The sequence below is a fragment of the Onychostoma macrolepis genome, chromosome 21 (genome assembly GCF_012432095.1).
Source record: "Onychostoma macrolepis isolate SWU-2019 chromosome 21, ASM1243209v1, whole genome shotgun sequence".
NCBI lineage: Eukaryota > Metazoa > Chordata > Actinopteri > Cypriniformes > Cyprinidae > Onychostoma > Onychostoma macrolepis.
In genome coordinates this window covers 13,907,318-13,918,923 of record NC_081175.1, presented here as the reverse complement: position 1 = coordinate 13,918,923, position 11,606 = coordinate 13,907,318, and the positions used below count along the sequence as shown (strand labels likewise).

The 11,606-nt window shown below is 36.0% G+C and overlaps 3 protein-coding genes across 5 annotated transcripts; all 3 read right to left on the bottom strand.

Annotated features, from left to right (window-relative positions):
• Positions 1-1,147: 1,147 nt before the first annotated feature.
• Positions 1,148-6,216, bottom strand: LOC131528524 (acidic fibroblast growth factor intracellular-binding protein B). 2 transcript variants are annotated; one of them, XM_058757740.1, is made up of 11 exons: positions 5,871-6,216; positions 5,544-5,631; positions 5,235-5,433; positions 4,995-5,091; positions 4,276-4,376; positions 3,797-3,930; positions 3,437-3,545; positions 3,286-3,349; positions 1,676-1,762; positions 1,484-1,581; positions 1,148-1,398 (listed from the first exon to the last, which is right to left on the bottom strand). In XM_058757740.1, exons 2-11 carry the CDS (start codon positions 5,626-5,628, stop codon positions 1,329-1,331), a joined length of 1,044 nt encoding a protein of 347 aa, XP_058613723.1. In that variant the 5' UTR covers positions 5,629-5,631; positions 5,871-6,216; the 3' UTR covers positions 1,148-1,328. The 2 variants fall into 2 exon arrangements, with proteins under 2 accessions (XP_058613723.1, XP_058613722.1); XM_058757739.1 differs by lacking the exon at positions 5,871-6,216 and having other exon boundaries at positions 4,995-5,121; positions 5,544-5,643.
• A 1,063-nt stretch (positions 6,217-7,279) lies between these two features.
• fosl1b (FOS like 1, AP-1 transcription factor subunit b) lies at positions 7,280-9,230 on the bottom strand. Of its 2 annotated transcripts, XM_058758302.1 has the most exons (4): positions 8,644-9,230; positions 8,168-8,404; positions 7,669-7,776; positions 7,280-7,590 (listed from the first exon to the last, which is right to left on the bottom strand). In XM_058758302.1, exons 1-4 carry the CDS (start codon positions 8,746-8,748, stop codon positions 7,453-7,455), a joined length of 588 nt encoding a protein of 195 aa, XP_058614285.1. In that variant the 5' UTR covers positions 8,749-9,230; the 3' UTR covers positions 7,280-7,452. The 2 variants fall into 2 exon arrangements, with proteins under 2 accessions (XP_058614285.1, XP_058614286.1); XM_058758303.1 differs by lacking the exon at positions 7,669-7,776.
• A 1,106-nt stretch (positions 9,231-10,336) lies between these two features.
• On the bottom strand, positions 10,337-11,515 carry tmem223 (transmembrane protein 223). The gene is made up of 2 exons (XM_058758301.1): positions 10,897-11,515; positions 10,337-10,814 (listed from the first exon to the last, which is right to left on the bottom strand). Exons 1-2 carry the CDS (start codon positions 11,348-11,350, stop codon positions 10,516-10,518), a joined length of 753 nt encoding a protein of 250 aa, XP_058614284.1. The 5' UTR covers positions 11,351-11,515; the 3' UTR covers positions 10,337-10,515.
• Between the last annotated feature and the right edge of the window lie 91 nt (positions 11,516-11,606).

The following is an 11,606-nucleotide window of genomic DNA, read 5'->3' as shown; positions in this document are numbered from 1 at the left end:
TGTGAATGAAATTAAATTATATCCGGTTTTAAATGTGCTTCTGATTACAGATAGCCTGGGATTACACAAGATTTGTATTTAAAAGAACCAGTTCGAAGGGAGCATAGTTTGCTTTTTGGGTTAAAAGAATTTCTTGATATGAAATTCGAATGGTATGACAATTAGATATTAGACTGTACAGAAATTGAAATCTACACACTAATACACACTATACTCAGTCACACAATGCTGATGTTTTTAACATTAATAATTTGAGAATAAAGTAGCCTATAACAACAATAATACTTTGCATGGTTTGATGTTATGTGAGCTAACCAATCTTTAGATAAAATCACCATTGGTAGTGCGATTTATGGTAATGCTTTTTTCCTCAGTTGGTCAGAACAAACGTGGCAGACTTGTTACTTACTTGTATACGGTGAAAATTCTTATTTTCTAGACGTAGGCTAGAATCTGTGATTGCGAAGGACAGTAAACATCCACACCGGTGCGGTGACTGACAGCCACACATACTCCTCAAAACATTAGATTCATCTAAGTACAGCCGGAGTACAGCCCACGCAAGCAAGATAATTCCACACAAAGCTGCAATTCCAGGTTTTCAAACAAAGATAGCGACAAAGAGGCAGAATTTACGGACTGCAGCTTTAACTTAAAGTCATGTTTAAAAATTCATCTAAAAATCATCTAAATTCATCTAAAATCCTCTATCAAATTGCTTTCCAGAGTAAAAAAGTTAATTCGTTTGAATCAGGAGAGAAATATGCACAGATCAAGCACCGTTTACAAGTGAAAACAGTCCAAAACAGTTATAAAAAATATAGTGGTGGATTCTGATGTGAGATGACAACATGGGATGGACTTTTTTACTGAATTATTATGATTATAGATTTGTCTTTTGGCCAGAAGTGACAGTTTAAAGTTAAAACGCCTTAATAATGTATTTGTTTCTTCTTTTTTGATGAAATCCGAGAGCTTTCTGACCCTGCATAGACGCAATGTAACTGACATGTTCAAGACCCAAAAACGTAGTAAGGAAATTGTTAAAATAGTCCATGTGATTCAATGTGGGTCCACGTGGACTATTTTAACAATGGATCCATAGATGCCAATAAAAAACTTTTATGTATTACCCCGAATAACAAGTAACAGGGCAGATTTGTGGACAACACCTTTTTATTACTTAAATTAAACCTACTGTATAAGAATACTTTAATATACAAAGGGAACTGAGGTAGCAAGATTTATAAATGAGAGGGTGACTGGCTTGTTAAAGGTTTGAAGAAAGATTTGTCAAGCTAACTGGACACCAGCGATGGAAATACGTTCTAGTCATGGTACATTTTCAGGATGCAGCTTTTGATGACACCCATGTATCTGTCCCATATTACTTGACGCCTGAAGAAAAAAAAAAATGTTTAGAATTTTTTTTTTTAAATATGAGAAAGAGATCACAAACACACATAAATGCATATATACTAACCTGAAAGCCTCAAGCGTGTGTACAGAGCTGCTGTAGTGCGTGAGGAAAAGTCTGAGATCTCCGATTGTCCATTTATCTGACCGGCACGGTTCAATAAACTGAGAGAGGAAGCGATAATCATTCTGTCAAACTTAACCTGGGAGTATTCAAGGACAAATATCACCTCATGGCATATAGTTGTCAGTGCATTACCTTCTCCACAAGGTCGATGAACAGATCTCGGACATCTTTGGTGTGTGTGAGTTTTGACGCGATGTTAACTAGAGCTCTTGACAAGTTCTGAAGTTCACCCACAGCAATAAGCACCCATGTAATCCAACATGAATAAGACAAATTAATAAACAAAAATGTGTGTATATTACTCCAGTCTTCAATGTCAAATGATCCTAAAATCATTCTAAAATACTCATTTGGGCTTTTTAGGGCTCTCTGATGAATAGAAAGTAGAGGTCGACCGATTCATCGGTTTTGCCGATTAATCGGCACCGATAGTTGATTGCCACAACCATCGGTTATCGGCAAAAATCCATGCCGATAGTTTTCCGGTTTGCAACCGTTGCCGGAATGGCTGAGAAGGGTCCGCTGGCATTATACAGTACGAGAGCGGCCTCTAGAGGAGGAAATCACTGACAGCACGTGTTGTTTATTTTGACACGTGACACTGCGCGTTGCACAGAGCGGGAAACTCCAGACGCGCATTTAAATACAGCCGACAGAAAAGCCTGCCGCAGAACAGAACGCCATTCACATAGTTTTCTATTAAATTACATTATATTTGTCCCAAATCATTGTGAATGTATATAATGACTTCACCCTAGGCTATAAATTATGTATTGTGCATTTTTCAGCAAAACGTTTGTCTTTCTGTGGCTCTAATAAAGTCTGTATGCTTCATATAGAGAGCTGTAATAGATCGCGCGTTCTCTTTCCACTTGCTCTGTTTTTTAAACACCGAACTTCAAACTCATTTATGCCACATTGTTCATTCTTGAAGCAAACTTATGTCCGTTTGGTGATTTAAATAAATTGTTTTAGACCGCCACTTGATCTGAACGCAAAACGTCTGGTGTGTGTGTGTGTGTGTGTGTGTGTGTGTGATACCTCTGAGTTCTCCTAGAAGCAGCGCTGCGCGACTAACTTATTATTATTTTTTGATTAGATAATTATCAAGTGTTAAAAAATAGAAGCAAATAAAGTGTGTGAGTACACATACAATATCCATATGTATGTAATTTTAATGCTATGGCCTTGTGTAGATATTTAAACATGGCCATCTTTAAGCATGACTGTTGAAATTAAATGGTAACGTTTAACAATAAAAGTCCATTCGTAGCATTAATGAAAACTGTAGAAGTATTGTTCCTTGTTAGAGTGTTTTCATTTCAACATTCACTATTAGCTACTAATAGGCTATATTTTTACATTTTAAAGTTTCTTCTTTTAACATTAGCAAATTATGAAATAACTTTAATGATCAATATAGTAAATAATATTAATATTTTGATTCATTTGCAAAGTATGGTTCAGTACTGTTGCTGCTTTTTTTTTTTTTTTTTTAAATAGTAAAGCACTAGCTCTCTTCCATTATCCATTTTGAAAACTATCGGTTGATTAATCGGTATCGGCCAGTGTAGTCCAACCTAGCTATCGGTATCGGTAAAATCCACTATCGGTCGACCTCTAATAGAAAGGCTACAAGAATTTATTTGAAATTTTATAACTTTATAAATGTCTTTAGTGTCACTTTCGATCAATTTAAGTATGAAAAAATGTTTACAATTAAAAACATTCATGCTTCTCACCTTAAAACTGGCCTCCATCTCACTAAAGACTTTAATTTTTCCTCTAAGCTGTGCACATACCAAGCTATAATGTTTGCAGAGAGAGATATTTTAGAGATAGCGTGTCATCAGCATTACACATAATGACCACCTGAACAAATTATTTGCATGCCTTTTGTGTTGGTCCAGCATGTCCTTATCATTAACCAAAACTTTCAAGTCTTTCAAGTCATGCAGAAACTCTTTTTCTAGATCAACATCCATGTTTTCCACCACGTTGTCTATGTACGGAAGAAAGAAAACAAAGAGCATGAGAATACATATATAGTTGCTGTGATGCATTTCCTTTCAAATTAATTTTGCGTCATTACTATTACCTTCTCCCAAATATTTCCCAAATTTGGCATTGTCTTACTTAAATTTTACTCACTTTCCCCACTACTGTACAAAGACACTCACCAAAGATGATCTGATCGGTGGAATATCATGCAATCTAATTAAATAAACTTCATCTTTAAGGTGAACATCTTACCAACTGCTCCCACAGTCCAGTAGCTGATGAGCTGACCAGCGCAAAAGGCAAAGTCCTGGAAAGACAAGTACTGTAGCTTTCTCTTCCCTGTCTCAAAACGGCTGTTAGCAAAGAACACAATGGCAGCATAGTCCCTGCAGAGAGACATGGCTGAGTCAGTGAGAGGACAGGGAGAGTGTGAAAAGTGTGCCAGGAACAGAAGAGAGCATATGAGGAGAAAGATGAATGGAGGAGAGAGACCAATCAAAACAGTAAGAGGATGTACACAACATAACATAAGTTTAAGATGTGCCTGTGTGTTCTCTAGGTTTACTATTGCTTTCAATTAAAACTCTAAAAGCTTTCACTGGTGAAAGGCTCACATTTACGTCCCCTGAATTGGAAAGCTACAAATGGTCACAATTTTCAATAGGTGGGACAGCTGCTTTTTTATAGCACTAGCAATATGCTTCATTTGGCCACATGTGTGAAAGTCTCACCTTGCCAGGACATCAGACAGGAGAAAGTGACGCTGTATGTTCTCCACCAGGGGGCCTTTTAGCTCTTCCACCACTTTAAACACGCGCTTGAAATTGTCAAACTGAGAAAATGGTAGAAAAGTTAAAACAATTCATCTCCTTGCTAATGAATGAATGAATAAATTAATTAATTAGTTAACAATTGAATTAATGAATTAATATTAAATTAATTTCCAAAACATAATATTATTATCTAATATTTAAGTAGTGTACACCAACATTTCTGTAAATAAATGTGAATAAAATAACAATTATTTAATAAGTATTGTACTCTGACAACATTTCTGTAAATTAATATGTTAATAAATTAGTCCTAAAATAATAACAATTACTATGCTGTAATTATTCTAAGCATTGCACACTGACAGCATATATTTGTAAATACATGTGAATACAACAATACTAATATTTAATATAAAATTATTTAATATTTCTAAGTATCGCCCAAAGCAATTTCTGTACATAATACATTAATTAATTAGTACTAAAATACTACTAATAATAACAACATTTTTTAGAATAACAATCAAAATCATTTAATATTTAAGTACTGTGCATTGACAACAAATTTGTAAATGAATATATGTATACAATAACGATTATAATAAATATTAACATATCTGTAAAACAACATTGCTAATCATGCAACATTCATCCTTTCTTTGGTGAGTGTGCAGCACCTGTCGACGACAGCTCTTGAGCACAATCCCAGTCTTTGAACCGATGTCGTCCAAGTCTTTTTTGGTCCCTTTGGAGAGTTTCTTACCCAGCACCTCCCTGGCAAACATACTATCAAACTCATAATACCTATAGGACAAATATTGCACCAAATAAATAAGCTTGATGCCCCTAACTAAAAACTAAAACAAAAAAGGCAACAACTCTATAAAACACAGTTGCAAACTAGCATGACCGCAGACCTCTCGATAAGCATGGTTTGACGGTGAGGAGGGATCTGGAACAGAAGCTGATTGGCCACTTTAGAAGGGGACTGGAGGAGTCGCTCGCACATCTGGAATGTTCTGAACTGGTCCATGGTGTCGCTAAGAAGAACTTCTGCATTGGCTTCACACTCCTGCAAGGCACCTGCTTCAATCCGTATTCTCACCGCATCTGTGACTACATACCAACATGAAGAACACATCATTACGTCAAGTGTTAAACATAAAAAACTAGCACTAAGTGTGTATAACAAACTCATATGCAACATATAGAAACCACTTATTAACCTGTTTGTCCATCCAACCACAGCTGGTACACATCTTCATCCAGGACAGTGGTGTTCCCCACAAACACATCTAACTCCATAGACATTTTCTTAAAAAGCATAAAAAATAAATAATAAAATAAATCATTTGATTTACATACAGTGGTCAAACATAACCTTGGCTTGTGACACATGGAATCTCCAAATGGATTTTCACAGTGCATTTGCTACACAAACTATGTAATAGGTGTTTTTATAAGATGTGCGGAGATTTAAAAAGCAATCTAAAATGAATGATACGTGAGAGAACTGTAACCTGTTTAGTCAGAGAAAGATGATGAAAACTTACCGTTTATTAATGTTTTGCACTGGAAAGTCAGTCAAAGACACTGTTAGCTGATGTTAAAACACTGCAGAAAGTGGCGTCTGCGGTCTCGCGCTCTAGGACGCATCTGCGAGCTGAGCAGAGCTTATTGCGCACTTACAATTCAAAACACGCACTGCTGATCTGTTTGTGCGCTTTATGCAGTAACACAACACATAATATCAGTATTATCTATGAACACTGACTGATACTGTAGTATGTGCAAAGCTGTCAAATCCCTCACAATCGTCTGGATCCAGTTTCTGGTTTAACTCCAGCTGAACTACATTCACCATAGACATTGCCCTCCGTCGAGCGCTCCCTCAGCGTTATTGAGCGTCTACTAATGTGTGACTGCCACCTGCTGTTAAGGAATAAACAAAGCACAATGTCGTGACCAAAACAAAAAAAGATAAACAAAAATGTGCAGAAATGCATAAACCTAATGGCTGTATTATGTTAATTTTGTGCTTGTGTGATGTTTCTGGCTCAGACTTACATACTTACTCAAATACTTTATTCAGCAACTGCTAAACGTACAACAACAGAGTAAGGAAAGGTGTATTAAGGCATTTTTGGTAAATTAAATACTTTAATGTTAATACTTGACTAAATCTGTACATTACCAAACACACAAAGTCTTGAACCAAGAATTATGTCTGCTTAGGTATTAATTTTCTCCCAAAATCTCCTCCCCAGTTATTATTTGTTGTAATGTTAAAGTGGAGCTTCAGTTGGCGTTAAATAATTTAGTGATATTTTATAAAAATAAATAAAATTGTTATATTGTGAATGAAAGATAATATTTATAAAATGTGACATACTTCACATTTGATATTTTTCTGTTATTAAATATTTTATTAAATGTTAATATAATAATATTTAAAATTATATTTACTATATTTAAATTTTTATAATATTAATAAAAAGTATATAATTTTCATATTTTTATAAGCTATATACTACTTTTCAAAAGTTTGGGGTCAAAGTTTGAAATATATATATATTTTTTATTAAAATCAAAGTTTTATTAAAGGGCTGAACTGGCAGTAAAGACTTATTGTTACAAAATTCAGTATCAGATCAATCTGTTCTTTTAGCCTATATTTTCTATTAATCAAATAATTGTTTCTTCAAAATGATTTCTAAAAAAAGCTGAAGACTGGAGTAATGGCTGCTGAAAATTCAACTTTGCCATCACAGGAATAATTCTATTTTAAGATAAATTTAAAACAGAAAACAGTTATTTTAAATTGTAATAATATTTAAAGTACATATATTAGCTAAATAATAAACATAATTTATGGAGCTGGCACCCATCCAAGGTCCACACCTGTTGCTACACCCATAAAAAACATTTGCTAGAGAAACAACAATATTTTGAAACTGTGGTTTATTATGAAAAGAGGTAAAACAAATTGTGCATGCAAGATAATAATTCTCAAGGTATCATTGAAATAGATTTTAACATTTCACTTTCATTAACAAATATACGCTTATTATGTTATATAATCCACAGCTGATCTGAACCAGCAGACTCAGCACTAAACATGACCAGCATCAGTAATTATTCTGGGTTTAGGTCATTTAACTTGCAGATGGGCATATGTGCCTCAAAAACCAACTCCAGCCTCTCTCTCTCCCTTTCAAGAGCAGCGATCTCCTCCTCCAGTTGAGTCTTCACATGTTCCAAATGATCCGTCTCCTGAAAGAAAAGCACAAGCTCAGGACATACGGCTAATGGCTAAACATGGTCTATAACACAAATAAGTACTAATCTCACATTCTGTAACGTGTCTATAAGCATCCGACGACGGTCCCGACACCTGGCAGCTGCTACTCTGTTCCTTTCCCTGCGGATCCTTATCCTGTCAAGTTCCTCAGAGGACATCTATAAATGCCGAGAAGGTTTTAGCAAGGCAATTGCAAATTTTATTTAAGAACCAAGCTTCGGTCTAAAAGAGTGATGGTGCTGCCATCTTATGGTTGATATCAAGAAAACACACACACACCAGTTCTACCCAATTCCAAATATGCTGTTCCTGTTACTCATCCGCTGGCACCAATGACAACATGACCCATCCATCCATCTGAGCCTGTGCTTTTAAGATTCCCGCTCAAATACTACAGCGCTGACTCACGCCACATGCCCCTTTGTGATTCAGGTGTGAGTCATTTCACTCCTTTACCATAAATGAATGAATCACCGGAACCCCTCAAGTTTACTTTCACTATTTTCTGCATTCTAAACTCTGAAAATATCAGAAATACCAATAACTTACATGTTTGTTAGCATGTCCTACTGAACTGTCCCCCACTGCTCCATTACAGGACGGGTCAGGACTGGAGCACTGTGACAAACAGGGGCAGATGGGCATGGTGGTGGGTGTGAATGAGGAAAATGTTCCCAAGCTGGTCTCCGATTGGGAAAGTAGAGAGGACTGCAGAAGCCACTGAAGATCTGGACTAGATGCAATTACATCAAGATTTGGGCTGGATGAAGTGCCCTCAGTAAGATTCTGCAAAAATTAAATAACAAAAAAATTAAATAAAAATAATAATAATAATAAATACATGAAAATAAATAAAAATTTAACAATGGTTATAATTATACATATTTAGGCTCAAAACAATTATAAGAATTTAACTTAACAATTATTGCCTGTTCTATTGTATTACTTCTATTTGATTGGGTTGATTTTAAAAATAAATGACACTAAATAGCCTATCTTAAAATATTAAATAAATAAATACGTACCGGACGTACGTGAAGAGCCGTTGAGTTCTCCGGGTCCATCCATGCTGGGGAAATTTGGGAATCGTGCATACGATAATACGATTCTCTTCCTTCATCATGATTCATTATGATCAAACCCGATCCGTATTCTTTGAGTTCATATTATTTCTGTTTGCTAGGTTCGCTTAAACCCATCTCCCGTGCGGTTAATTGCAAAACAGGCCCACAAAGGTACAAAGTCGGTAGGAGCAAAAATTCCAAAACTAGGATAAATCCATCAGAGCGAATGATGAAAAAATAAATCAAAACACATGCTACAAGTTTTCTTAAAGTGTTTCAGCGCCTCCTCACACCCACTCTCTCTCTCCTCCCCAACTCTGGAGCATCTATCTTTTCCAATCTGCCGCCACTAATGTCTCTAATGGCTTTTACTTAAGAAGACCTTCTTGTCAATAGCGCCAACTAACTGTCACTGAAATTATATTCGCTAGGAAACGAAGTAAATATCCTAAATTTAATCCTAGTGGTTTGAGAGCTAGAGAAGCTTCCATAGCTCACACCCTTCACATGTTGAATTTCACTTACAGACATCTTTTGCCAAGTGACGCGTATGTTTGAAATGTATGAATAAGCGAACCGGTAGTACATCCGTGAATCACTGCACTGCTAGAGAACAGATACATGCCCCATTTCACGTTCATGGCGGGCTGGTCTGTATTGTATTCAAGAATACATTAAAATGAGGGGGGGAAAAAACTTGAAATTAAAATTTAATAAAATTATTTCAGTTTTTGTGCATCAGGCATACATACATAGACATATATTCAATGATTTAATGAAAAAAAGTACTTTATTTTAAAATATGTATCTTATATATAACTTTTATCAACCAAATCAATTGTTTCTGTGTCAGGGTCATCTATTTTGAAATTATCACACATTTTGTTGGTCAATAGAGTAACCCTAAAAATGTTTTGAAACACACATACAGATAGTTATATGAGGTGCACACCTGAGGTGGTAATGCGGCCACAAGATTTAGCAGAATGACCATTACACCTCAGGTGTGTGTTATTTTCTAATAATTCAATAAAAAAAATGGGTAGGGAACTGATATAGTCAATTATTCCACTTCAAGATATTTGTCAGGTTTTTGTCCTTAAAATGCTCTTGTTTGTAAGACTAATTTCTTATTCATCTCATTCCACGCCTCTTTTGCCAATTCCAAAATGTCTTTTCATGTCTAATCATTATTAGAGTGTCTCTCAACAGTGTTGTTCACACATTAGAACGTTCATCATCCAATTAGATTCAAGCATTTAACAGCCCCGTAGTATAATTTCAATTATACTAAACAAGAAGGTTTTAAGGACAAAACCTGACAAATAGCTTGAAATACAACATCTGAACAATGTCTTGAGGTGTGGTAGCTTTAGTACAAGCAGAATAATTGACTCAACCCAGTTCTATTGAATTATTAGAAAATAACGCACACCTGAGGTGTAACGGTCATTCCGCTTTGTGTCAAGGCCACATTACCACCTCGGGTGTACATTAAGTTCTAATAATTCAATGGCCCATCGTCAATTACTCCTTACTTAAGTGAGTCAGACATAAATGCTGCCGAAAAAAAAAATGCAAAGACAGAACTATAATTTCATCTTAGTCAGACTTGTATGACTAAGCCTATGTGTCATAATTCAGATGGCAGAATGAGCTTGTCAGCACAAATCCCAGGTAAAAAGTTTTATTATGAACAGAAAAGTTTCACGTTTTATTTCTCTCGTAAATTCAGTGCATGTTTTCCCCCCAAGGCAACATAAACCAAAATGAACAGCAGATGTATGATACATCAACAGAAGAGCGCAGACTCCCAAGGGTATGAATGACAAATTATAAGGGTCTGTAGGCCCCAACAGTAATGTCAAATAATTTAGGATTGTTTAGTGTCCCTTCTTTGTCCAAAAGGAAGTAGAACTTATACCCTTTGATTTTAAGAGGGATAAATGAAGGTGATTCCTGTCTGTGCGCATGACAGGTCACTTGAGTCAAAGGCACAGTTAGATGGTGAGCTCTGAGAGGTCCCAGCGGTGACTGTGTAGATACTGTGACTTTTCCACCTCCCTTATGAAGAATTACACGACTCACAGAACGACGGCTGAACAATGTAGCCACGCCAACAATTCCTCCGCCTACAACAACAGAAAATTAATATTTAGAGAGCTGGAATACATAAAAAATTTTATGTCATCAGAAATCAAAGTTAAGGCTTACCAATAATTAGGCACCCAAGAGTGAATCCATACCTCCAGGCATTTGAACCTAGGTTCATATCAAAACTGAAGAGCCCTCCTAACTCAGTTCTGACCTTTTGAGGTTCACCACTATTTTGTCTTGTGTCTCGAAGACTTGTGAAAGCAAAGTGAGCCAGATATGCCCAGAATAGAAATTGGCCGCCACAAAATATGGCTAAAAGTCTGAAGAAACGCGTCCGGTCGTGTTTGAAGAGAATCACGTCCTTTGCGACGGCAGTAGACGTAAAGGCATTCCTGACTGAATTAACGCGCACGCAACGTAGTGGATTCAAGATGCTTGTTATATCATTGACTTTAACGGAATGGGTCGCTGTAGACACGAACGCTCTCGAAGACTGAATACCTGTCAGTCGATAAGCTGAAATAAATGTTCGACAGGACCTCAGACCGAACAATAAGCACTGAACAGCCATGATTTAATAAAACAATTACTTTTCAGTAATTCTATGAAATACTGACATTTCAAACACGACACGTAGCTGTATATTTTGACACTATATTATCTAACATGCTGAGCAAATTGAACGGCACCAGGTCGACGCCATGTTTGTGGTCTTTCAAACTACGGAAGCCTCATTTGTCCAATTGGTCCAGTTCGTTTCTCCGTGTTGCTTTCCAAAACGTTTTTTTTTTTAATTGTTTAATATTATTTATAAATAAAATTTTGAG

Bases quoted from the DNA above. Each gene is read 5' to 3' on its own strand.
- LOC131528524 (XM_058757739.1), bottom strand. From the start codon at position 5,643: ATGCTTTTTAAGAAAATGTCTATGGAGTTAGATGTGTTTGTGGGGAAC. The intron at 3,931-4,275 runs GTGAGACTTTCA...GTCTCTCTGCAG, and splicing joins CTGTCTGATGTCCTGGCAAG to GGACTATGCTGCCATTGTGT. The intron at 1,582-1,675 runs GTAATGCACTGA...TTCCTCTCTCAG, and splicing joins TCATCGACCTTGTGGAGAAG to TTTATTGAACCGTGCCGGTC.
- fosl1b (XM_058758302.1), bottom strand. From the start codon at position 8,748: ATGAATCATGATGAAGGAAGAGAATCGTATTATCGTATGCACGATTCC. The intron at 7,777-8,167 runs GTAAGTTATTGG...CGGCATTTATAG, and splicing joins TAGGACATGCTAACAAACAT to ATGTCCTCTGAGGAACTTGA. The intron at 7,591-7,668 runs GTGAGATTAGTA...CTTTTCTTTCAG, and splicing joins TTATAGACACGTTACAGAAT to GAGACGGATCATTTGGAACA.
- tmem223 (XM_058758301.1), bottom strand. From the start codon at position 11,350: ATGGCTGTTCAGTGCTTATTGTTCGGTCTGAGGTCCTGTCGAACATTT. The intron at 10,815-10,896 runs GTAAGCCTTAAC...CTGTTGTTGTAG, and splicing joins TCTTGGGTGCCTAATTATTG to GCGGAGGAATTGTTGGCGTG.